At 33.8% G+C, this 27094-nt stretch overlaps 2 protein-coding genes, 1 long non-coding RNA gene and 1 pseudogene across 5 annotated transcripts; 2 read left to right on the forward strand and 2 right to left on the reverse strand.

Annotated features, from left to right (window-relative positions):
* Nucleotides 1-2814: 2814 nt before the first annotated feature.
* On the forward strand, nt 2815-4569 carry LOC127079343 (uncharacterized; annotated as a pseudogene).
* Nucleotides 4570-5345: 776 nt separating this feature from the next.
* Nucleotides 5346-8368, forward strand: LOC127079109 (amino acid permease 3). 3 transcript variants are annotated; one of them, XM_051019530.1, is made up of 8 exons: nt 5346-5510; nt 5707-5810; nt 5892-5994; nt 6066-6299; nt 6385-6478; nt 7071-7285; nt 7367-7506; nt 7613-8368. In XM_051019530.1, exons 3-8 carry the CDS (start codon nt 5901-5903, stop codon nt 8255-8257), a joined length of 1422 nt encoding a protein of 473 aa, XP_050875487.1. In that variant the 5' UTR covers nt 5346-5510; nt 5707-5810; nt 5892-5900; the 3' UTR covers nt 8258-8368. The 3 variants fall into 3 exon arrangements, with proteins under 3 accessions (XP_050875487.1, XP_050875486.1, XP_050875488.1); XM_051019529.1 differs by having other exon boundaries at nt 5707-5994; XM_051019531.1 differs by lacking the exon at nt 5707-5810 and having other exon boundaries at nt 5354-5510.
* Nucleotides 8369-15749: 7381 nt separating this feature from the next.
* LOC127079110 (amino acid permease 2) lies at nt 15750-18288 on the reverse strand. Its single transcript, XM_051019532.1, has 5 exons — nt 18076-18288; nt 17624-17857; nt 17230-17323; nt 16788-17002; nt 15750-16689 (listed from the first exon to the last, which is right to left on the reverse strand). The coding sequence occupies exons 1-5, from the start codon at nt 18140-18142 to the stop codon at nt 15917-15919; spliced, it is 1383 nt and encodes a 460-aa protein (XP_050875489.1). The 5' UTR covers nt 18143-18288; the 3' UTR covers nt 15750-15916.
* A 1271-nt stretch (nt 18289-19559) lies between these two features.
* Nucleotides 19560-20576, reverse strand: LOC127079112 (uncharacterized). The gene is made up of 2 exons (XR_007787900.1): nt 20151-20576; nt 19560-20053 (listed from the first exon to the last, which is right to left on the reverse strand). It is a non-coding gene; the product is annotated as an uncharacterized LOC127079112 (long non-coding RNA).
* Between the last annotated feature and the right edge of the window lie 6518 nt (nt 20577-27094).

Below are 27094 nucleotides of genomic sequence, written 5' to 3' on the forward strand. Positions count from 1 at the left end.
CAATATAGAAAGTTCATTGGACCACCGAGGTACTTGTGCAATACAAGACCAGATTTAGCATATAGTGTGAGAATAGTGAGTAGGTTTATGGAGAACCCAAAAGTGTCTCACCTAGCTGCAACCAAAAGTATCCTTAGGTATACCAAATGATCAATGGACTGTGGCATTTTGTTTCAAACCCTTGACAAGGGCTATAAATTATTTGAATACGTTGACTAGAATTTATGTGGTGATAAATATGATAGGAAATCAATTGTATGGTACATCTTTTTGTATGGAGAAACACCAATCTCGAGTGGAAAGTGAACCAAGAGAGATTCACGAAAGTTGATGACATCATGAAATTGCACATCAAAGAGCAACTTATGAAGATTGCATATCCAGAAACAACGAATTTGAAACCACTATCGAAGTAGGTTAAAACAAAAGGTGTCCCAAAAAAGGTAAAACTGACTCAAAATGACAACTCCACAAGACAAGTTCATTCTTATTTTGAACATGTTGACTCACATTTTTCGGATTCTCCGACTCCAAAATCCCGAAAAAGTGTTTTCAAGGGTGATCGCATTAGCAAACCATCTCCTCCACCATCGTTACCAAAAATCAAATTCATTGAAGATATGCCACTTTTTATGCACAAATACATCGAGCGGATTACAAATGCTGAAAGTGATGGCAGCTGTGATTTTTGAATTGTTTCGAGTTTACTCGGTAAAGGAGATGAGGACCACCAATTTGTTTGTTGTCATCTTATACAAGAGATGACGATACATAAGGAATCATATATAAAGCTATACGAGAACAAAACAAATTATCATACAACATGCGCCTATATGTAGTCTTAATGGTCCAACTCCGTTTGATAAATGATTCCAGAAATGGAACATCTTATATCAAGTTCTTATGATAGGGTGTGCATAATTTAACACTATGATTTCTCAGAAACATTCTTTCCACTTCGGACTATGTCACCTAATAATTCATCCAAATGTATCATGTATATTGGTTGACTATAAAAAAATTAACATTTTGTTCGGGTTTATTTGAAAACGGGATGTCATATACCAAAGACATCACCAAAGTGGTCGACACATTTCACACAAGACGCTGAAACACAGTCGAATCACTTTCTTGAAAGGATGCAAGAGTTCACCAAGTTGAGTGGCATTGAGAGATAAACAAATAAGAAAAGATCGAAGAATGAACCACCAATACATTTAGATAGTGACATATGTTTTGGTGCGCTTTAATTATAATCTAACAATGTAACACGTTTTTTTTGTATGTAACGCATTACATAATGTTATAAAATTGGATGGTATTTTTTGGGCAATTTTTGTGTTTTGAAATTGTGCTCTGCATAATCAACTGGTTCTTTTCTGCATAATTTTTAGGTGGATCCAGAGATGCATCTCCAGACACACATTTTTATTCATAAAAAAAATACAGGAGATCATTCGTAGATGCATCTCCGGAGCGACCCTTATTTTTTGACAAAAAAAGGCGGATTCGGAGATGTATCTCCGAAGTATTTCATGCAGATATGATCATGTTTGTAGGTCCTTATTGCTCTACAACTTTTATATATAGGGTTTCTCGTTCTATTTTCTTTACACTAACCAGAATGACTACATATCACCATCTTGCATTTGTGTATTTCAATGGCGCAAAACTCCCGCATCAATTTCGGTTCTGCAAGGGCATATTTCTCGTCGATTTGAAAATCGAACTGAATACTCTAATGTGATATCTAGAAAATCGGAGAGTTGTAAATCTCGAGTATCATTCACCTTCGATTGAAAACAAAGGAAATATACAGTTCACCGTGCTTGAATTGAAAGCAAATGATGATTTGAAGGTGATGTGAAGTATCTTTTACCGTTACTCAACAAATGATCTGATTGAAATGGATGTGACAATTCAAAGATCAATAGAAGATATTATAAGAATGCTGTAACGTCCCGAACAATCTATTTTTAATAACATGTAATATTGAACTTATGTAATGTTTGTCTATAATGTTTGTCTATGTAGTGTTTATTTTAGAGTTTATTTATGTTTTCCATTATGCTATTGTTTATACCTGTTTCTATTTTGAACTAACATATAATATTGAATTTATGTAATGTTTGTATATGTAGTGTTTATTTTAGAGTTTATTTATGTTTTCCATTCTGCTATTGTTTATACCTGTTTTTATTTTGAACTAACAGAGCAAAATCCGGAGATACATCTTCGAAATGTTCACAGACAAATGAATTAAAGAGAGATACGGAGATACATATCAGGATCAACATTTTACGTATACGAAAATATATCTTCCGATCAAATTTATCCGAATAAAAATTTCTCATCATTTTCGCCTCAATTGTATATGAAAAGATTTAGTATTTTCGCGGTCGTGCGGGATTACCCTAAGGGTGGAAAGAGTAAATCTCAAAAGCAAAAGTCCGTTATGGCTAAAATAAATATTAACCCTAAAAAAAATTAATAGTTGGTGTGTGGTGATTGAAGTGTACAGATTCTAATTGGACCTACTTTCAAACCCAATTGCGTCGTGGCCACTTAATCCTACCGCCATCGACCACCGGTTATTTGTTGATAACACGACAACATCTCCATTGTTGAACTCTCATCTGATCTTAAGGTATACCTTTTTTGCTTCTTTGCATTTTTAATATCATTACAATCAATTTTACTTATTTGTGATTTCAATTGAATACTATTTTGTTTTATTCTTCACTCCCAAAACTTGTGTTGTTGATACCCTTAGAATCAGTATGAATTTCTGAAACAAACTTTTCTTCAATTGAAATGTTTTATAACAATGTCTTATTCTGTAATGATGATGTTTATTCTACACAGAGGGAGGTGATTCATGTATGCTCCAAATATGTAGTTGATCCGCATTTGTGCAATGATCAACATTTGGTCAAAAACAATATAAATGAAGAAGTCGAGCGGGGCAAGAAGAAAAAGAAGAAGAAACAGAGTGAAGTAAGCAAACATAACTGCGAAGATGGTGATGACGGAAAGAAAATGAGAAAGAAGCCGAGACTAATTGAAGGAACCACATTTAGCGAGTGTAGTCGTTGTAGAAGTAATGAAGGTGAAGATGGAGAGCAGGGCAACAAGTTAAAGAAAAAGAACAAGAAATTGAGTGAAGAAAGCAAACATAAGGGTTATAACAATGTCAAAAGCAATGATTGTGAAGATGTTGGCCTAGGGAAAAAAGTGAAAAAGAAGAAGAAACTAATTGAGGTAGGCAGATTTCAATCACATTAGAAGCAATGAAGATGGAGACGGTGACCAAGGAAATACAACGAAGAGGAATCAGTTTACCAACAAGAAAAGCAAGAAGAACAACGATGAATCAAAGGCAGTTACAAGTGAGTCTCCTAATTGTGCACATAATGGAACATGTAAACCCAAACGGGTAACTTTTTCTGATCAAGTGGAGGAGTTTTGTTGCGATGGCTTAGTGCGTGGGAAAAGGTATATACCAGAAGAAGATGAGAAGATCAAAGCATCTGTTTATGACTATATAGATTTTCATGGTTTGGGAGATGAAGGTGTTGATATGATTCTTCATTCCAGGCAACACTCTTCACAAATAAAGGCAGTTGGAAAGTTATTGCAAAAGTCCTACCCGAGAGGCCTAAAGAGAGTGTGATTCGTCGTGCTCGTAAGTTATTTGAAAGCAATGAGAAGTTTAAGTGGACACCTTATGAGATTGACTTTATACGGAAAGCTCACGAGCAAAATGGACCTAATTGGAGGGGAGTAGCCGACGCTTTGGGTAAAAGTCGATATCAGATAGCAGATGCATGGCGCAAGTTAAAATTTACAAAAAGAAAGAAAGGACGAAGGTCCCAAGAGGAATATCAAACTTTACTTAATTTAGTAAACATCGATCTGCACACGAGGGCTTTAGAGCCTTATAGAAAATCCAAACATGGTATGTTGCGAGATAATATTTGTTGGGATGCAATTGGTCACAGGTTAGAAACCTGAAACAGTGGTCTTTGCTGCAGTAAGTGGTATGATCAGTTAACATCGACAATGGTTGCTAGTGGTGATTGGTGCGGTACCGATGACTTCCGCTTGGGAGATGCTTTGTATGCTTGCAGCATGGAGGAGGTAGACTGGGACAATCTACTTGAGCATAGGTCTGGTGATGTATGCAGAAAACGATGGGATCAAACGGTCCAACATATTGGGGATCATGTAGGGAAGTCATTTATTGAGCCGGTTGAAATTCTTGCAAAGAGATTCTGCCCAGACTTATTGGAAGCAAGAGAGACTTTTGACAAGAAACCTGTAATTTGTTGAGGTTTCTAACCTTTAACATGGTTTACCTTGGGGTGAAATGATTTTGTTAAACCAGAATGTATTATACTACAATGAGTAAGGTGTTTTTTTTTTGTGGCATCGTCGATGCTTTTCTGCTGTATTTCAGAAAACAGACTTAGTATTGGAATTTGAGGGTGATAGTTGTTCTTTCTTTGTAATGAAGTTTTAACCATGTTCTTTTGTTCCTATTTAATATAAGTAAAACTTCACTTATAAGTGTTTGTTTTGATTAAAGTAATAGTTTGATACTAGCTATTGCCGCTGGTTTTGTTTATGGTCTGTTACTTAGTCCTACTAAATTATTAATTCAATTGTGAGCTTCATTTGGTGGTAAATAAAACCTCTTGAGGCCTAGTTGTTTATCTGTGGTTGGCCATAACTGAATTCATTTTTATGAGAATGATGGAAGTTACTTACATATATAATAGAAACTGGGTATGATCTATGCTGTTTGAATGTTTTGGCTAAACAGGCATAAGGAAAAATACACTGGCTTGTATTTATTCTAAGTATGTTCTGAAACTTTTAAATGTGAAGTGCAGAAGCTTATGTGAAGAGACCTTGATCTATTCATTTTGCATAGACCTTGAGGTCAGATTTGTGGACAATATAACAAAAATATTCTTTTAAAAAGAAAAGAAATTTTAAATATAAATAATGTGTCAGAAGTATTGATGCAAATCTAAAGTATATTACATTTGATTTGATACTACCAGATTAGTATTTAAGTAATTGGTATTGTCAACAGCAGGAACTGAGATAGTGGTAGCTATGGAGAATGGAATTCATTCGAGTGGATTCGTCTCCATTAAAACTCTATCGGTCCATTTTTCATATTCTAAACTATCTAACGCGAGTTTGGATAAAATAAAATAAAATAAAAATTCTCTATTATTTTAATTTTGAATGGCTGAGATTTCAAAGAAGGATAATTGGAGTTGAGAGCATCCAAACACATTATTTTATTTTTGAATGGCTGAAATTTCAAAGAAGGATAATTTGGGTTGAGAGAATCCAACCAAACATAGTGTCTTTAGCACGCCGAATTTGACCGAATGAAAGCCAGCTGTTAGTTAGTTATAAATGAAGAAGACTAATATACAGTTCTTTGGATTTGTGGAGAGCCAAACAACCTAGAAACCTGCTTCTGGATTTCAGTGAGTATATTTGCACGCAACTATTCTCTACTATCTTCATCTCTTCTTTATTCATCCTAACATAAACTGATTTTGAGTTTATAAAAAAAACTCAAATATTTAAATGCATTTAATTCTTCCCTTTTTTTTTTATTCAATTATTTATTTTATTTTATGGAAAGGAGAATATTTCATTGAATTGTGATTAATATGACAGCGCACATGATATAATGGTAAAAACCTGTCTATTTGTTTGGTGAGATCTGTGAGAGTGAAAATGCAGTCGAATTGACTGCACAAACAAAGCAAAACGACAATAAGGTCATTATCACTACCGAATAATCTTTCTCTCCATTATTGTATTTTCATTTTGTCTCTATCTCTTTCAAATTCAACACTCAGAATTTGACAATGGAGGAGAAGGAAGAACACTTTATAGAAGGTGCCGTTGCTTCGCACAACGACTCCAAATTGTTCGACGATGATGACCGTCTTAAACGAACAGGTACTCTACTCCAAATGAATTCATTTTCACTTTACATGAATCTGCTGTGATGATCATTAAAAATGTGACAGGTACGGTTTGGACAACGAGTTCGCACATAATAACAGCAGTGGTAGGATCAGGAGTGTTGTCGTTGGCATGGGCTATAGCTCAACTGGGTTGGGTAATTGGTCCTTCCGTCATGCTTTTCTTCAGTCTCATCACTTGGTATACTTCATCACTCTTAGCTGAATGTTATCGAATTGGAGATCCTCATTCCGGAAAAAGAAACTATACTTTCATGGAAGCTGTTCACACCATTCTCGGTAACATTTATAACTTTCAAATGGATTAAACGGAATCATTTTATTGTATTGTATAATATTTAACAAAATAAAATAAAATTTGCAGGGGGTTTCAATGACACCCTTTGTGGGATAGTTCAGTACTCCAATCTTTATGGAACTGCAATAGGATACACAATTGCTGCTGCCATTAGTATGATGTAAGTTTTAAAACTTAACATATCTTTTATATTTTAATATTTCAAAACTTATTTTTTTTAGAGGTAGATCGAAAAGGTGACAAAATAAGAAATAGTTCTACTATTAGATAACCATGATACTATTAGTTTTACATGTATAGAAATCAGATTTGGATAAACTTCAATCTTTTGGACCATATATGGCATATGCATTTTTTTTAATGTAAATATTTTAAATTAAAATACTTCCAAAATAAGTTAATTTAAGTGAAATTTGTTTATTGTTAATAAAAATATTCATATTTTAAGTTATTGAAAATAATTTTATAATTTTTCTTTATCTAGTCATTAAAAAATAATTAATGATGATTTACAGTTTTTCCTTAGCTAGTCATTAAAAAATAATTAATGATGATTTACAGTTATTCTTTAGCTGCATTTATTTATTGATATCTGTGTTTAATAAAATGACTACATCCATTATTATGATAAATAAATAAATAAATAATAATATTTTTTTTTGGCTGTGATTGCTGCATTTTATTGAGCTTAATATCTAGTTTGATTATGGTTAATGTGTTTGTTTGAATTGAATTGGATTTGTCTGAGACAGGGCAATAAAAAGGTCTGGCTGTTTCCATTCCTCAGGAGGAAAAGATGGATGTCACATTTCAAGCAATCCATATATGATAAGTTTTGGAGTAATCCAAATTTTCTTTTCTCAAATTCCAGATTTTCATAAAATGTGGTGGCTCTCCATTGTTGCCGCAATCATGTCTTTCACCTACTCCTTGATTGGCCTTGGTCTCGCAATCGCCAAAGTTGCAGGTTACATATACTTCATTTCATGACACTATTCCTTAGCAGAAAAAAACAATATCCTTAAACTGATTTTGTTGTTTGAAACAGAAAATGGTTCCTTCAAAGGTAGTCTCACAGGAGTAACCATTGGAATGGTGACAGAAGCCCAAAAAGTATGGGGAGTTTTCCAAGCTCTTGGCAACATAGCTTTCGCGTATTCATATTCTCAAATTCTCATCGAAATTCAGGTACTATGGTTATGGTTATGTTATGGGAAGTATGTGTCGATTTTCGAGTATTTCTATGATCTAACTCTAATTACTAATTTTCCATATAATGAATCTAAATTCATAGGATACCATAAAAAATCCACCTTCTGAGGTAAAAACAATGAAGCAAGCCACGAGGATAAGTATAGGCGTGACGACGATATTTTATATGCTTTGCGGCGGCATGGGCTATGCTGCATTTGGAGACACATCGCCAGGAAACTTACTCACTGGATTTGGTTTCTACAATCCATATTGGCTCATTGATATTGCTAATGCCGCAATTGTAATTCATCTTGTTGGAGCATACCAAGTTTACGCGCAACCCTTATTCGCTTTCGTCGAGAAAATAATGATAAAAAGATGGCCTAAAATAAACAAGGAATACATAGTTACAATTCCTGGTTTTCATCCTTACCATCTAAATCTATTTCGATTAATTTGGAGGACTATATTTGTGATAACAACAACAGTTATATCAATGTTGATTCCTTTCTTCAACGATGTTTTGGGATTAATTGGAGCAGTTGGGTTTTGGCCTTTAACAGTTTATTTTCCAGTGGAGATGTATATCAAGCAGAAGAAGATTCCAAAATGGAATTATAAATGGATTTGTATGCAAACTTTAAGTGTTATATGTTTTGTAGTATCAGTTGTGGCTACTGTTGGATCAGTGGCAAGTATTGTGCTTGATCTAAAGAAATACAAACCATTCACAACTGATTATTGAAATCCTCTCAACTTTTACTGTCTTCTTAAGGATGTAAAAAGGAACTTTGGGTAGTGATTTATGTGGTTTTTGTATCATTATCTATTGAATAACAATAGTGCTAGTTAAATATTCTCCTTTTTAAACATTTTTTAAATTTACCCGTGCCTACATAAAATTTATATTAGAAAAGAAGTAAACTATTTATGTAGTCATTAAAACATTATTTTTCTTCAATTTACTCTTTATATATACAAAATCAATAAACTATACAAAATTAATAAATAGTTTCTAAAGTACATGAAACTTGTTAATTTATTATTTAAAATATATAAATGTTCATCATGTTATTTCTTTCATTTTGAAAGCATAAATTAAAATTCCCAAAAGCATATTAAATTCATTATCAACAAAGTTTGAAAATTTTGGGCGACAATCATCATGTCCCTTTTATCACAAATTTAACAACAACCACTCCTAAAAAGTCAAAATTCAGTTCACATGTTAATCTTGCTTTCACGTGAGTGAAAAGAAAACTTTGAAAATCAACAACGGGAAGAAAAAAAGAATCCATAAAATTAAACGTTAGATAATCAGACTGTCTCTCACACCTCACGATGGGTCAAACACGAACGGTTTAACCATCCATCATATATAAGCTCCATCACGTGTCATAAGAGATATCATTTCATTCATTTTTAAGAAGTCTACACCACTTTGAGTTCACTAACTTAGACATTAGAATATTACCCCAGATACACCCACGTTTCACGCACCAAAAAAGCTTTGTACCTCTGCATCATTGATCTCCTGTTCTGCATCCGAATTATGGTGCAGTGTAGAGAAATCAACTTCTAATTCTCACGAATTTTCATGAAAATCCACTTAATGTCACTCGTTGCGCCCCGTTAACTTGAATAGATGTGCATCATAATGACGACGCTACACTTGAAGCTGCTTCACTGGCTCTCGCTTTTGCAAAAGAGATCCTACCTCATCTTGGGGAAAAAGATCCAATCTTTGTGAATTCTCCAACCATCTCATCTCCCAAGGCTCCAGTCCCCCACCTATTAACAAGAACACTTTCTAGATTTTGCTCCACCTATTAACAAGAACACTTAAAGATCTTGCTGACCTTTCGGCATTTCCAACAACTATTTCAAGACCAAACCTCTAAATAACCTCAAACAGAGGTGCAAATTCCCACATTCCAAAGTCTCTAACAACTCCATGCCACCTTAGGGATGCAAGGAGCGAATGAAATGATCACAGTCATTTATAATTTAGTATAACAATATAATGTGTGACACGCTGAACGTAAAAAAAAAATCTTTTTATAGAACATGTATTGTGGAATATTTATATATTATATAATTAAACAGGACATTACGTTAGTACAATTAATATAATATTTTCATATATATGAGTATGTGTTTAAAAAATTGAATCAAACATGGAGATTAAAAGTGAATCCTGGCCTAAATGTCACAATACTAGAGTCGTATTACAAACAAATATACTACCTAACTTAACAGTTCAGCATACATCAACACAAAGTAAATTAATGGATTGCTCTTCTATGCCATCTCCAATATTCTTATAGCCACACAACTATTCCACAAACTCAATACGAGGATATCCTACACATAGATTCAAACCTTAGAAACATAGAAAGAGAGGAGTGATAATATATTCTACAATTTACAATGTATAATAACAACCCATGATAGTATAAATCACAACATACAATAATGCACAATCATACAACTTTACACAGAGTTACACGATGTACTCATGAATGCATATGCAATGCATCTTATCATTCTACTCTGATGGATGTGGTACCATCACTGAATTCATGTCTTATTCATGAAAGTACACGCGGGCTATATTTCGTACCACAACACACTTTCTGATTTCTATAGTTTAAAAGGATATCTGAGTTATGCCCCGTACTACAACACTCTCTCTAGACGTTCGTAGATCCAAAATATCTAGAGTATATGTGAGCAATTTAGTACTACAACACTCTCGCTAAACGAAACATACTCCCATTCTAGTATGACTCATGATGATCAGACATACATGAATGCCCCCCGAACCTCATTCCATTATGGATAACACATTAAACTTGATTACTATATTAGGATTTCCAAAAGGTTTAACCAAACTTTAAACTCATGTCCTAATATTTTCCGCATTTGGGATTCACAATTTTCCCACACATTCACTTCGAATGACCGCATTAGGACTTCATAAGGACTTTATCTAAACAATGAACTAATATCCTAAGGTTACGTCAAATTAAATTATTTCATAACAACATTATACAATGCATATCAGTATCATTAAGCATTACCACAAGATAGGTCTTTGCAATAGTTTTCCAATGCATATGACCGCGTCCCAACTGAAGTTTCTAAAATTAAGTATTGATATTTTTCGTAACTCCTAGGATTGCAATCAATTACGCAACTGTTTTGTTTGAGTTTTTACTTCTGCTGAAGAGGTGTCAATCGATTTCACTTTTGATACAATCGTTTGCACTGCTATTTTTCTTGACTTTTTTACACGTGCTGAAGAGGTGTCAATCAATTTCTCTTTTGGTGCAATCAATTCCATAATACAAAATTTAGTTATTTCACAACCGTAATCACATCCAAACTCAATATAAACTCATCCTAGGCACGAAATTACATAACATCATGCATTATAACATCATACAAACATCAATTTGAACACAAAATTGATCCATACTAACACATTTTCATAAAAGTAAACATGAATTCAACAATCATACACATAATAATGAACAAACATACAAATTCACACAAACACTCTAAAGATCTACCGTTCAAGAGGCAAACCCAAATCTAGGGTTAAAAAAATCATATCTTATGGAAATTTCCACATGAATGTTTAACAACATCGTCATCACCCTTGGGATTAAATGGTCCATCGATGACAACACACGACAGATTTTTGTCAACCAATAACAAGTGTACATACATGTTCACTTTCCAATAAATATAATTTTTACCTTTGAATTATATGCTTCCTTAAGATCGTAATCTTCCGCCATGTTCACAACTTTTGGATGTAACATAGACACAATCAAAAGACCAACTTTGATGTCAATTGTTGGGTGTGAATATGGGAATAGAAAAGCGGTATAGAGGAGGTGAATAAACCCAAATAAAATTCAACCGACATTTACAAAAACTATCATAGTGTTTTAAAAAATTGTGAGCGGAAGGTTTGATGCGAAAATATGAAAATTATACTATTCGAAATTCTGATCACGTTAACACTAGATCGTTTCACAAACACCAAAGATGAATATGATGAAACACTAGGTATTCAATTGATTCAGTTGTGTAATCCACAAGGTGTGTATACACAATTATTCAATGTAGAAAGTTCTAAGCATGCAAATACTACGAAATTAAATGCAAGAGTAAAGATATATATATATATATATATATATATATATATATATATATATATATATATATATATATATATATATATATATATATATAGAGAGAGAGAGAGAGAGAGAGAGAGAGAGAGAGAGAGAGAGAGAGAGAGAGAGAGAGAGAGAGAGAGAGAGAGAGAGAGAGAGAGAGAGAGAGAGAGAGAGAGAGAGAGAGAGAGAGAGAGAGAGAGAGAGAGAGAGAGAGAGAGAGAGAGAGAGAGAGAGAGAGAGAGAGAGAGAGAGAGAGAGAGAGAGAGAGAGAGAGAGAGAGAGAGATGACATCGATATTTAAAACGGTCGGAGTTCCTTGTCGCTTTGCCTACGTGCACTTTTCAATACTTTCCCATTGGAACCTGCATAGTTCCCTTTTATTTGACAAATTTTCCAAGAGTTCATACAATCACCAATCCACAATACAGCTGAGTAAATTAAACTCTCCTATCTGAATCTTGACTTGTATATAGCGTAATGTCAAACTCTCTACGTAATCTTTACTTGATTAACGCTTCTTGAATCTTTCAATACCACCAATATGCTTAAATCCTTCATGTGTAGCAATCAACCCCTTATCCTACCGATTCCTTGAGTGATGAATTGTACTAATATTTGAGAAGAACCCCATCTTATCTGTAGCCTTCCACACAGTCACTACTAAGGAAATTCTGGAAAGAATAACCTACTTGTTTTCAATGGAATTTTTCATCACCAATGACAATCACCTCAATCTTGCAAACAACCTGAAAATCTTAGTCAAATCTTCAAGAAAAATTATTTTCAAGAAGGCACCTCCTTTAATCAATTACCAAATCTCTTGTTATCAAGATCTGAGTTGAATTGAAGTTGAAGATGCAAGAATTTCGTTGCAAGAACTTTGATCTTTCAAAACAGAGGAAATTGATTTTTCACTTAATCACAATGTTAATTATGATATTATGAATTCGAAAATGATGACAAAAAGGTTTTATATGCGCTTGAGATTAAACACTGAAAATGGTTGAAAAAGTTAGTTAGATTCAAATCAAAAGCAATTCATGATTTGAATCAAATGAACAAGTGAAATAAAATAAAATAAATACAAAGTTTTGATCCATTTTTTAGTTTATTCAAATCAAGGACCTCGTGATTTGAATCATGTGTTAAATTTGATCAGAATCAAACAGGTTGGGTCAACTAGGAAAATGTGGAAAAATTGCATGATTCGAACCATGTGTAAAATTTGATTTGAATCAATTGAGGCAGAGGTGAACCCGAGTTTAATGATTCGAATCATATGTAAAATGTGATTCGAATCAAATGGTTCGAAAATTTCCAGTTTGGCTCTGTTCAGAATGATTCGAATCAGGATTTGTACTTGATTCGAATCAAACACCCAAACTCTCAAAATTTCAAAATTTTAAAGATACCTTGAGATTTTTCTTTCCACCTAACTTGAATCAATATCATATTTGACTCTTATTCCACGAACTCATGCAATTGATTAGAAGTATCATGATCAAGTTCAAATATAACCAATGGTTTATGCATGTTAAAAATAAATATTTTCAACACTTGATTCATAGATGCAAAATCATGAAGGAGACTCAATAATCGAAAGTAAATCAAAGATGAAAGTGATAAGATAAGTAACAAAATAACCGTATTGGGGTGCTCTCCCTGAATGTATTAGGGATATGCAACTAGACACACAATATGGTAAAAATGGTCATACACTTGATGTGTGCTATAGGAAGCATGGCTATCCACCAAGTGATTTTCAAAAAGGAATGCCTATGCTAACAATGTTAGAGTTGACATTCAAGAAGATAGCGCATATTTAAAGATGAAAACTACAGATGATGGCAATGTGTCTTTAACTAAATATCAATACAATATCTTGCTTGCCTTGCTCGAGAAGAATAATGATTAGAAGAGAAAGTAACAACTGATATTCTGCAGAAGTAGCAGATAAACACTTTGACCATGATTTCAAATCCAAAGATGATAATTGCAATAAGATCTTAGATACAGGAGCAATATATCACATTCGCAATTCCATAAATTGGATCCTTTCATATAACGTAGTTACTCCTATATCTGTTGGTTTGCCTAACAACAATATTATTTAAGCTCATATAGTTGGTAAAGTTAAATTACATGAAAAGTTGATCATAAAAAGGGTGTTATATCTACATGATATTAATGTCAATCTGATATTTGTTCAAGACTAGCTAAGAGACATAGTAGTGGCATCTTGTTTGAAGATGATTCACCCCATGAAGTTTTATATGGTGTTAAACTAGATCTCAAGATGATAAAGACATTTAAATGTCTGTATTACTCATCCACATCAACCTCTAAAAAGTGTAATACTAGTATTTCAACTTCACACCTCACATATACCTTATCCCTCAACAATGACTCAGAACCCTCGTCATATACCCCAGCTAACAAAAATCTTAAATAGATAGCTGCTATGTAAGCTGAGGTAGATGCTTTAAATGCCAATCAAACTTAGGAAATCACAACTCTACCTTGAAGGTGTTATACCTATATGAACTAAATGGGTGTTTGAAATAAAAAGACATGCATATTTGACTATAGAAAAATATAAAGCAATACTTGTTGCTCAAGGCTTTACACAAATTGAAGGACTTGACTACTTTAAGACCTTTTCATCAGTGGCAAAAATGTCCACAGTAAGAGTTCTCCTTGCATTAATTTCAATTAAATAATGGAATAAATTTGATGTAAACAATGTTTTTTTTGCACGGTGATCTCAATGAAATTGTCTATATGAAGGTGCAACAAGGAGTTCGTTCACTCACCTAAACCAACACAAGATTGTAGGCTCACCCAGTCAGTATATGGCTTGAAACAAGCAAGAAGACAATGGTTTGACAAATTAACTTTTTTCCTTCTGAATCATGGTTTGACTCAAGCTCGGACATACCATACTCTTTTTATCAAGTCCACTAGAAGCACTTTCTTCTCCTTACTTGTGTATGTGGATAACATACTATTGGTTGGACCTAACTTGACGGAGTTTGATATCCACTAGATGAAGATGAAAGTAAGTAACTTGCTCAATAAGTTACTTTGTGAAGGCAATGTATTAGAGACGAAAGTTATGTAAGTAACTTGCTCTGCAAATTACCTAATTTTTAGAGTAAGTTAGACAATTTATTAGGCAGTTATTTTTTCTGTTATGTTCTCTAATTAATTAGCTCATGTGCCAAGCTTCTACGTAAGCTTGTTTTGCTTTCATTGCAAACTAATGAACCGATGCTTTCATTCACTCAATACATTTTCTGTCAACCTTATCAAAGAGTTAGAAACTCGGTTACATAAAATAATACAGAGGAAAAAATGAAAATTTAACCACAATGAAGTACCATGTGAAGCCAAATTTTTTCCAACTAATGAGGCACCATCTCACCAATTTTGATCAATCTACATAGCAAGCAAACTGAAAACTAACTATACAAACAAACAAAAATATGAAAAGGAGCTATACCACAACCACAAAAACTATAGTAATATTCTTTTAATAAATAGCACCATTTCATCATCATTTATAGAAGAGTCTCATGCACTTCATAATAGATTTAATTATATTTTTTCTATTTGAAATTTTAATTCAATGATTCTGAAATGCTATTTACTATTGGTTTTACATCCTAAAATGAAGAAGTAGAAAAATCTAAATTAAAGAAGCAACGAAAACCCTCAGTTGCAGAAGTAATCAACAATTAGAGAGAGCAATTAGAACAATTAGAAGAAGAAATAAACAAGACCAGAAAGAACCTGAAACAATCCAACAAGAGGAGAAACACATAGCACTTATAAGGCTCAAGCAAGATCTCAAGCACTTGCGATGGTGTTCGCTCGACTGGATGAATATCAACAGCGGGGATGAGAGTCACACACACATATTCTAGATGAGAGAGGTACGGTGGTGGCTTTAGACACGAGTATGTGACAAATGAGAATACGTTTGTAGTGAAAGTAGAAATATGAAAAGAGAACACACTCATATAACAGAAAAGGAAAAGAAGATAGTATTTGAAATTACTCTATTGATTAATTGTGTCAAAATCACGTGTTGAAATTGAATTTCTCATAAAATTCTTTTACAAATCTCAACACAAAGTAAAAGATAAATGGCTTGTATTAACTTTTGCCATGTGCAAGCCAAAGTGGCAGTAGTAGATGTTGCTTGATGTTCAATAATCTGTGACGAATGGCCTGTATTTCTTTAGGTCAACCACAATGCTAGCAATTGAGCCAAGAGCAGCAAAAACTGATACAATAAAGCATACAAGACTTATGATTTTTAACCAAATCCATTTCCTACTCCATTTTGGAACCTTCTTCTGCAAGATATACATCTCCACCGGATAATAAACCGTTAACGGCCAAAACCCAATTGCTCCAATAAATCCCAGAACATCATTGAAAAAAGGAATCACCATTGCAACAAAAGTAGCTATGATCACAAATAATGTTCTCCAAACTAATCTAAATAGATTGAGATTGTAACCACCAAAAACTCTGAAATTCACTTTTGTTTTAGGCCATCTTTTTGCTGCCCATTTCTCTACAAAGGCATAGACAGGTTGAGCATATACTTGGTATGTTCCAACAAGGTGAATCACGATGGTCGCATTCGCTAAATCAATGACCCATGATGGATTGTACGAACTAAATCCAGTGAGCAAGTTCCCTGGTGCTTGTTCTCCAAATGCAGCATAGCCCATGCAGCCACAAAGCATGTAAAATGCTGTAGTCACAATAGTACTTAAGGTAGTTGCCTTACTCATTGTTTTTACTTCAGATGGTGGATTTTTTATGGTGTCCTGAATTTCGATGAGAATTTGAGAATATGAATAAGCAAAGGCTATGTTACCAAGAGCTTGGAAAATTCCCCATAGTTTTTCTGTTGATGACACATTTCCACTGCTTCCTCCGGTTACAGTACCCTTGAATGTACCGTTTACTGTTTAAGAATCAGTTAAACAAAAATCATAAGTAAATAATTTTCGTCTATGGTTTATAAATATGTATATAGTATCTATAAAACGGTAGGAATGTAACCTGCAACTTGGTAAATTGCGAGAAAGCAGCCGATTATGGAATAGACGAAAGACATGATTGCTGCCACTACTGAAAGCAACCATGTTTCATGAAACTCAGGAATTTGAGAAGCGAAAATTTGAATCACTCCAAAACCGATCATGTATGGATTGCTTGAAATCCTACATGGATCTTTTCCTCCCGATTTATGAAGGCATCTGGTCTTTTTTATTTCCCTGTCATCCAAAGCGATTTTACATTAAAACAAAACATCAACATCAACATCTTCTCATTTTTTTATTACTCACATTTTCATACTAAAAATTCAAAAAATTAACAGATTGAGTCAATAAAAAAAATCTTAGACTTTCTCTCTTTAAAGTATAATTTTACATTCTACAAAATATTATAAACTTGAATCAGTTTTTTCCCCCAAAAGTACAAATGACATAATTAAACTCACATCATGCTAATAGCAGCTGCAATTGAATATCCTGTTGCACTGCAGCAAAGACATATGTACTGAATTAATGCACAAACTGTGTAATGGTACCTGCCTGCAAAAAACATTAATTTGTTCAAGCATTAACTATATTTGGTCCATCTCAGAGTTTTTTTGAAATCTTGGTATCTGGTTTTGTGACCGACTAATCAAGGGGACCAATCCCACCGTCCACTTGCAGGAGTCGAGTCTCGAGCAAAGCTCTGTAAGGACTTGGCCCAACACAATTATTGTAATTTGCACCTAACGGAATTCGAATTTGGACCCAGTAGACCAAAGGTTTCATGCTAGACTCTTAACAGGTAAAATGAAAAATAAATAAATTTAAGACTAGAGCGAATATGTGATAGTTTACCAAGAATGTTTTGAACTGCATCGACGTAAGTATAGTTTCTCTTCCCAAAAAGAGGATCACCAGAACGATAACATTCAGTTAGCATCCATGAAGTATACAAAGTGATGAGGCTGAAAAGGATCATCACCGTAGGACCAGCAATCCAACCCAATTGTGCTATAGCCCATGCCAATGACAGTACTCCAGATCCAATCACAGCTGTTATTATATGAGAGCTTGATGTCCAAATGGTTCCTTTTCATATACCACAAAATAAAGTTCAACTTTCGTTACTAAAAAGCATCTATAACATAAACAATTGACTTAAAAACTTTCCACTAAATCAGTTCAATTGGTAGCTATGCAGAGACATCAAATATCAAACACAAATTCGAACCGCGATATTCCACTTTCAATAATGAATTTCAACCTCTAAAACACGTAAAACTATAAGAAAATGAATTAATTTGCACCTGTTCTTCTAGGACGGCCATCATCGTCCAAGTATTCAAAATTAGGTTGTAAAGGGTGAGCTTCCATTGGCTTCAATTACTTCAAATAATTAGGAGTGTTTTTTTTTACCATAGGTTTACAGGTTACACCATTTATTTATTTATAGTAATTCAAATGCAAAGAATTCTACATTGACTAATGTGGACAAACGCGGTAAACTTATAAAGGATACTCTTTCCGGTCTTCACTTCACCTTTGATGTATTTGATCTATAATATAGATCAAATACATTATACTAGCTGTTGTAAAGAGAAATACATCTAACTATAAACAACATTATACTTTTATGGAATTTATTGTTATCGATATTCAGAATAAATAAGTGTATCCATATTAATATATTAATGTATTAACTATCTACTTTTTTTTCTTTTTAAATATTTTTTTTATTTTAAAATTGTTTTTTTTAATTGTTATTTTTAAAATTTAAGTTAGTATTAGTTGCATTTTTATCAAAATTATCCCTAGATAATTATTACAGAAAAAATAAAATGAATGTAATAAATAATTAAGAAAATTATAAATAAAAGAAGAATTATTGTTTAAAAAATAATATTAATGATTAATTTTTTTTATATGTATAAAATGTAAAAAAAAAAATCCAGAAATTGAAGGAGTAGTTAAAAATTAAGACATCTACTTGGATGTTGTTTTTATTTTCAATTCTCTTTAAAGAAAATATTAAATTATTGTAAATAATATATCACTAATAAAAAAATGTTGACAATTTACGATTATAAAACTCAGTGTGATTGAACTTTATGAAATTTATATAATATTAAATTAAAAAAATTCATAAATAAAAAATTTATACTAAAAAAAATAAAATTATTAATTATAAATTTATATTAAATTCAACACACAATTTTCAAAAAAAAAAATTATTATATTTATCTCTTAAATATATCTCAAAGATATTGATTAACATTATTCAAATTATTATTATATAAATACACTGAACAAATACACGTGCTCTCACACTATATTATAAATATTATTATAAATTTAATTATGTTTAATATTTATAAATATAAAAGGTAAAATATTTACCGATAAGATCAATATAATATAAAGTGGAAGGGATATAGTTAAATATTAAAAATAATATAGTTAAATATATATATATATATATATATATATATATATATATATATATATATATATATATATATATATATGATTAATTTAAATATATTGGTTCTTCAATAAATCTAAAATATAATTTTTTTTATAGAATATCTATGCAATTTGAGAAAAGACGCGTCTTCTAAGAAGAGGAAAAAGTTGGAATATTTGTAATATTTCTAAATATTTTTTTAATGGTCCAAACTCAAGTTCTATATTCTTTAGAAGAATAGTAAGTAATTGAATGATGTCAATGTTATAATATGTGATTGATGAATATAATTTTCATGAAGGAAGTAAATGAAAAAGTTAGTTTAGATAATTTAACATGTTTTGATAATTGCTTTTATTTCACTTTAGCATCCGCAAACAACATTCCCAACAAATGGTGCTCTCATTGGCATGAACTCCCCTCGTGTTAACACATTTTCCTCCATTAATATTGACCTATCATCTTTAAACCACCATCATTTCCACCTTTTCAACCTCATGAGATTTCCACTCCAAAAATACCCCACACTGGTATTTACACACACCATTTTCTCAACATCAGTCGACAAACGGTCCCTCCATCACCACTCATTCCCATTTCCCACCATACCCATTCTTCATTATTCTTGAAACCAATCGTGAATTGTAAGAGCAAAAAGGAAAAACGACAACATATTGTCACCAGTGGATGCGACATGTCCATCACTTATAATGTCATCACTAAGTTCACTTAGAGACAAACTCTGAATATTGCTTAACCTCTCAATAGAGTCATTGCTCCACCGCAAAAATTTGACGATTATGTGGATGAATCCAAAACCTCTAAAAACAACCATAACAGTGTCATAGGAATTTTTGGGACGAGAAAGAGATACGAAGAAGCCACAAATACATCACAAATTTGAAACCATACAATTACCGTTGCAATTGCCAATGAAAGCGAATTCTCTGTTTTTGCAAATGCTGAGGAATAAAAACTGCACACAGTCCTAGAAAAGGAGCAAACAGAACCTCTTCCAAATCTAATTCCAACCATTCACGCTCTTACCTTATGCGATTCCAATTTCGTTCCCTTTTTAACAGTAGCCATGGCAGAAACACCATCACTTCCACCTCATTCAAAATCGACCCTCTTAATCTTCGATCTAGAGCATTGTCCCTTCAAATTCTATCAGGCCACCCTTATTTCCTTTGAAGTCGACGATGATGGGCTCAGTTTATGTTCTTCGAAGCCGATTTCAGGTGAATATCGAAGTACACCACTCCCTTTGACGGTGCCATGGGATAGAGGGGAAAAAAAGTAGGTATCAGGTTTTTGGGAGATACCGGGCCTATTGGGATTTAATTTATTTATTTTTCTAATTTGGGCTAATAATCTGCATCATGGTACGTAAAAAAAAAGGATTCCTTAATAAACCCTTTATATTTTTTAACGTATCCTTAATTTTAGGCTAATTATTTAAATTTTTTTAATTTTCGAAGATGCATATCCAGACGCATCAAATTTTGAATGAACGTTGAAATATTCTGGAAATGCATTTCCGTAACAATTTGAAACATTTAATACACTTGAATTAGACCGGAGATACATCTCTATAATGTCTCAGAACTTAGTCTTTCATGTTATATTTTGTTTATCTGTATTCAAATAAAGATTTAAACGATATCATACAATCGAAAACCAAAAATCTATGTACATCGATCCAGATGGTCCAAAAATGTCATACATATGCAAGACATATGTCAATTCCTACCTGCACAATCTCCACTATGTGACGACACCTAGGCAAGACATCCTCATCATGATCTAGTTGTGTCTGCTCCTCCTCTAATATCTCCTGATGAGTTGGTCTCGGAGGATCTCTTGGAGTAACATGCACCATGCACGGATGTGACACCCTGAAGAACCATCTGATGTACCCTTTAACGTAGCTCCAGTCACTCTCAGATATGATAGTTCATGCCTACTCTAGTATCATATGACTCCCATAATCATCAAACATGTCCTCTGTCTGTCTACGTTTTAAGGCAGGAGGAACAGAGACAATAGGGTATTTGGGAATGGTCTTAGTGTAACCGAACTGTCGCACAACGGGTTTGGGCAGATAAGGAGCAGTGAAACATGATCTGCGGGCTAACCATCAAGAGTATAACACTATCTCTTCAAATGGTTGCGTCTTACAGTGATCAACATAGTTGTTGAAGTGCATGTCCTCAATAACCAAGCAGTCAAGATAGACTCTATAAGGCTCGGTCGCCTGGTTCCTTCTGAGCGAGATAAAAGCAATAACACGTAACATATCCTTAGTGTACTTACGTACACTCGCCCAGCCAGAGATGTGTGGGAAGTGCTGGAGGATCCAACCTAAAATGAAAAGTTTGGAACACACGCATCATCAATAATGGATTTGCAAAGATGAAATGAAAATGAAAAACATTCAAAGATCAATAATTATTATTGCCAGTAGTGTGACGCTGCCTATGACCTGCTTCGTCTTCCACATATAACCCTCTCTTAGTTTCGAATACACGTAGACCAAACAAGCCGCCCCCAATTATACTCATGGATCAGCTCGAAACCCACGAAGTAACGTAGGTAGACGACGTTTGTATAGGTGACACTCTTTTCCTTAAAAATTATAATTCCAACCAAATAAAACAGGTATGCTCTCAATGCATGCGATTTGTGGAGCGCCACCTGCTCATCATCGCCATCAGTTTGTTGTGCACTCAGTATCGCATCATCATATAACTTATTCAAGTGTACAAATCTAACATGAGCATCCTTGATCTTATCCAACTTCTTCATCGCCTCCTCCATATCATCCCTTAGATACTCTACCATCATCTTGAGTGCCTCGTATTTGGTCATCCTCCCATGATCTAGGAATCTCCCCCTGATCGGAAGATGTAACAAACACGAGACATCATCAGGTGTGATAGACATCTCATTATGCGGGAGATGAAACGACGAGGTCTCTAGTGCCATCTCTCCATGAATGCATTAAGCATCTCGTAGTTGACCGTAGTATAATCGGTCATGCACAATCCTTTAGCCTAGATAAAGATAAAATTGACTGAAACCGATCCTCATTCGGCTAAGGCAATGCAACAATCTTCCTCCTGTGGTTAAGAAACTTTTGCGAATCACGCTCCTGAAATTTGTCAGAAATAATCAATGTCAGAAATTTGTCAATGAAAATTAACGTAAAAAAATAATAAATCCAACTAATTCTACCTCTTCGTACATGATGTGTTTGGCAGTATGGTCTAGATACAAAGGAAATAATGACAAATCAAATGGGCCTCCTCCAAATGCCTCTGGCTCAGCATGAGCAATAGCCTCGCTCTCTGGAAGTGGCACTAGATCAACATCATCAACAGTTGGAGGTGAGAGTGGATCAGCAACATCTACAGTAGGAGGTGGTACTGGTGAAACCTGACGCCTGCGGGAGGATGGAGGAAGTGATACGTCAGATGGTGAATCACGTCTCCTACGGGAAGAAGAAGATGGAGTGGCATGAGGAGAAGCACAAGCCTCAGAAGTAGATGGCTCTGCCTAACCAGAGGGACCAGGAGCCTCCAGAACCTGCTGACTCTTCTCCCTCCGCACAGATGCATATTGAGCAACCCTCTCGTGCCTCAATCTATCATGTCTATAAGTTATTATGCATGTAAGTTAAAGTAAGGCATACCATTAGTGCAGACAAACAACACAAGTAAGAAAATAAAAAAAAATAAAAAAAGACTGAGAAAATTCCGGAGATGCATCTTCGGTTATTGGGAAACTAAAACACTGAAAAATTCTAGAGATGCATCTCCGAAATTTCCTGTAACTCAGAAGTTGTGTCAATGGTGTCAATGTATCCCATGCAATATTAAAAAACTTGTTTTGATCATCATTTCCAGTCAAAAAAACATCTAATACAGTATGTCTGAACTATCTTAAAAGTCATTTCTACTCACTTACATAAAAACTCAAAAAGTTATCGAAAAATCAAAAAACTTACAAGAAATTGATGTTTATGATGTTAGAGATGATGATTGAAGTTCCTTTGAGTATTGATGATTGAGTGTTGAGTTGGTGCAAAGAAAATTTGAGAGAGTCTTGAAGAAGTGTTTTGAGGAAAATAAGAAGTGAGGAAGGAGAAGGGTCTGACGCGATTTAACCTCCAAGATATTCTGAAGATGCATCTCCGAATTTTTTTAACGTTAACTGACCTTTGGATGCGTCTGGAGATGTATCTTCAGAATCTAGGGGAATTTATGTATTTTTGTATGGTGCGTAAGAAGCATATGGGGTGCATTAAGAAATCCTACCAAAATGAGTAGTTTTGGGCTTTGAATTAATTATAAGCTGCGTTATATAATTGTTAAAATATTTGGATTACACCTTGAGGACAAGGTGTTAGTGCGAGAATTAGAGGATGTTATGGGTCAAATATAGATAACATAAAGTTCAACAATTTACTATAGAAGGATTGAAGTGGACGTGGACTTGGTTGATATGAACTTTGTTCTTAATTAGATCTTCTCAAATTGGATCATCCACCACTATAATTTTTTGAAATTGAAATTGAAATTGGATCATACTTTTGGGTGTGTTCCCTGACATCTTCCCTCATGGTCAACCATAAATAGTCAACTTCTTTGATAAGGAATGTCCTCCAAGATGTTATCATGTCGGTCATTCGTATATTTCTCCTAACATTTTCACCTTCTTTTGTTAAACACTTTAGCAAGGGGTTAGTGAAACCTCTCTTTAGCAAGATGTGTCATATCCCAAATTTTCTCCATACCATCTCATTCATTCCTCATGGTATTTGCACCGTTTACATATCACGCTCTTCTTGAGGCATAATTCCAAAAGTCAACATTTGGTTCATTCAAATTAATTAATTAATTTAATATGCATTATTTCAAATTAATTCATTTCATTCATTATATGCATCTTGCATCATTTAAAAAGTCAAAAGTCAAAAGCCAACACAAAATAAATTGAAAAATATCCAAAATATTCCATACATCATTCTTCATTTTTTCCATCATAAAAAACCAAATATAATAACTCAAATTATCTAATAATCTTTTAATCATCATCATAGTATTACATGAACATCACCATGCATTATTTTTAAAAAGTCAATAAATGTCAACATTTGAGTACTAGATGTAAAAATTTGATCACACTTTATTTGCCAAATTGTATCTTCATGGTCATACATCAATACATCACCCAATTTCCCACCAATTGCACAATGTATCAGCAAAATTTACACTACAATTTAGATATTTTCGTTTCAAATTTTACCAAATTTGAGTCACACTTTGTGCCTTTTTGCGCAATTCCTAGACTAACCTTAAACCTAATCTCCATACCTATAAATCAAACCATTTTCAGCAGCATATGATAACAATAATCACCTCTAAGCTTAGCAAAAACCTTGCATCAAATTCATCTCCAAAATTCAAGTTTCTTCACCTTGAAGAAACTTTGAAAAATTCACAAACAAACCTTAAACCTGGAGTAATTTCCATCCATTTCCCTTGAATCATTGCTTAGCATCATTACCATCATAATCCCTACCAAAAACCACTCACAAAACCCAAATTCGTACAAATACATTTTGAACTCGATTTTGAAAAAGTTGTCGAAATTGTGAAATTATGATGAAATGAGGTAGATGAGATCAAAAGGAGTCTAGATCTGCAAAGAAAAGTGAAAAAATCACCTCATCAGAGCCTCGCTAAAATCCGGGTTTCTCGTAAGAATATTCATTATGTTCTTCATCTAAGTAATCTCTACTTACCATGATTTTTTGTAATTCGTTTGAATAAACTTGTTTCTGCACTTAGTATGCTTCATATTCTTTAATCATTTGTGCAAAAAAACTTGAAATGTGAATTTCTAGAAATTTTGTGTTCTTGATGTTCATGAGTGTTCATGAACATTCAAAAACACAACCCCGAAAAATTCAAAAATCAATTGTTTCAAGAAAAATAAATATAAAACAAATTGATTCAAAACACCATTCTAAACATGATTCAATGATTATTTTTTATCTAAAACATCAAGTTACGGTCGGATTGAACCACTAAAAGTCAAATTCGAGTTCTCTTAAAATCCCAATTTTCGCCATTTTTTGTTGTTAATCAATGCATTTTTGGTCATGGATTCATGTTCGTGATGATTTGTATATGAATTTTGCATATTTATTTGTCTAATTCCATGCATATTTGGTATTTTTTCAAAAAAAAAATAGTCATTGTTGATTGCATATGAACATGAGTGAGGAAGAAGAAACTTAAGTGCATAATTAATCCGGACTACCCATTTTGCTTGAACGATTGACCATTTTCATGGCTGATATATTGCCACTGGCGCATCCTTCTCCTTTTTAGTTAGGCTTTTTATCCTCTTTTACAATTGACCATTTCCATGGTTGATATGTTTCTTAGCCACCATGTGAAATACATAATTGCCCCGAGTTTCTGGAGATGCATCTCCGGATGCATCCAAGGCTCAATTAACGTTAAAATTAGGGGTGGTAAAACGGGCTCGGCCCATTGGGCATGCCCATTTTGTCCGCACTTTAGAGCGGGGTGGGTCAAGGGTTTATGCCCTCACCCTCTAATGTGTTCGTCCCGAACCGTTTTCTTAACTGGTTTTTGCGGGCACGAGAATTTACATAAATTTTGCATTTTTAGGCTTTAAAAGTGCAGTGCCCACATGCTTTCCCCGCCTCGCCTTCACTTTTTTGCGGGGCGGGCCTAAATATTATGCCCACATCCTCAACTATGACTGCCCCGCCCCGTTTTTTTTGGGCTTTTGTAGGGCGGGCCTAAATGGGGCGGGCATGCCCGTCTGCCACCCCTAGTTAAAATATTCTGGAGATACATCTCTGCAATATTTTGGAAGTTAAATCGCGTCAGACCCTTCTCCTTCCTCATTTCTCATTTTGGTCAAAACCAACTTCAAACACTCAACTTTTTTCTCATCACTAACTCAAAAATAAATCAACGAAGCTCAAGGGAACTTCAATCAATATTAGAAACATCATTAAACCCTGAATGACACTTGAAATTTGTAAGTTTTTTAAGTTTTTGGTAAGTTTTTGAGTTTTTATGTTAATGAGTAGAAATTGATGATTAAAGTTAGAAATGAGTAGACATTGCATGTGTGATAATTTAGACATAATGTATTACACATTTGTTGACTGAAATGGATTATCAAAGCCTTTTTTTGGAATGCAAGGCTACATTGGCACCATTGACGCAACTGATGAGTTATAGAAAATTCTAGAGATGCATCTCTGGATTTTTCAACGTTTTAGTTTCCCAGATTCCAGAGATGCATCTCTGAAGTTTTCTTAGTATTTGTTTTTTTTTTCTTACTTGTGGTATTTTTTCCTAAACTAATTGTCTACTTTACTTTAACTTACATGCATAATGGATGATAGACACGATTGGCTGAGGCACGGGAGGGTTGCACAACATGCATCAGTGCGGAGGGAGAAAAGTCAGCAGGTTTCGGTGGCTCCTTGTCCCTCTGGCCATGCAAATCCATCTACATCTAGAGCTCGTTGTAAGAACAAAGTTGGTTCTACAATATATCTCTAAGATTTTGATGATAACAAAAGATGAAACAAAAATGGTACTCTAACGAAATTTTTTCTTAGTGTACAGGACTCTGATCAAACATCAGATAGAGAATTACATCAGATACAAAATATTTGATTATTAGATATTACTCAGAAAGAATGTGTCCAGAAGGTTCTGATTCTGATCAACGCAGATACCAACACAACATTAAGAAGTCAGAAACTCTGATAAAAGAATACTGAATCCAGATTCTGAATCTAA

The sequence above is a fragment of the Lathyrus oleraceus genome, chromosome 5 (genome assembly GCF_024323335.1).
Source record: "Lathyrus oleraceus cultivar Zhongwan6 chromosome 5, CAAS_Psat_ZW6_1.0, whole genome shotgun sequence".
Taxonomy (NCBI): domain Eukaryota; kingdom Viridiplantae; phylum Streptophyta; class Magnoliopsida; order Fabales; family Fabaceae; genus Lathyrus; species Lathyrus oleraceus.

What these genes read in the sequence shown, in the direction of transcription:
- LOC127079109 (XM_051019529.1), top strand. Translation starts at nt 5,901, where the DNA reads ATGGAGGAGAAGGAAGAACACTTTATAGAAGGTGCCGTTGCTTCGCAC. An exon ending in AGCTGTTCACACCATTCTCG is followed by an intron (nt 6,300 to 6,384) that starts GTAACATTTATA and finishes TAAAATTTGCAG; the next exon opens with GGGGTTTCAATGACACCCTT. An exon ending in AAATTCTCATCGAAATTCAG is followed by an intron (nt 7,507 to 7,612) that starts GTACTATGGTTA and finishes CTAAATTCATAG; the next exon opens with GATACCATAAAAAATCCACC.
- LOC127079110 (XM_051019532.1), bottom strand. Translation starts at nt 18,142, where the DNA reads ATGGAAGCTCACCCTTTACAACCTAATTTTGAATACTTGGACGATGAT. An exon ending in GCAGCTGCTATTAGCATGAT is followed by an intron (nt 17,003 to 17,229) that starts GTGAGTTTAATT and finishes TTTGGATGACAG; the next exon opens with GGAAATAAAAAAGACCAGAT. An exon ending in CGCAATTTACCAAGTTGCAG is followed by an intron (nt 16,690 to 16,787) that starts GTTACATTCCTA and finishes ATTCTTAAACAG; the next exon opens with TAAACGGTACATTCAAGGGT.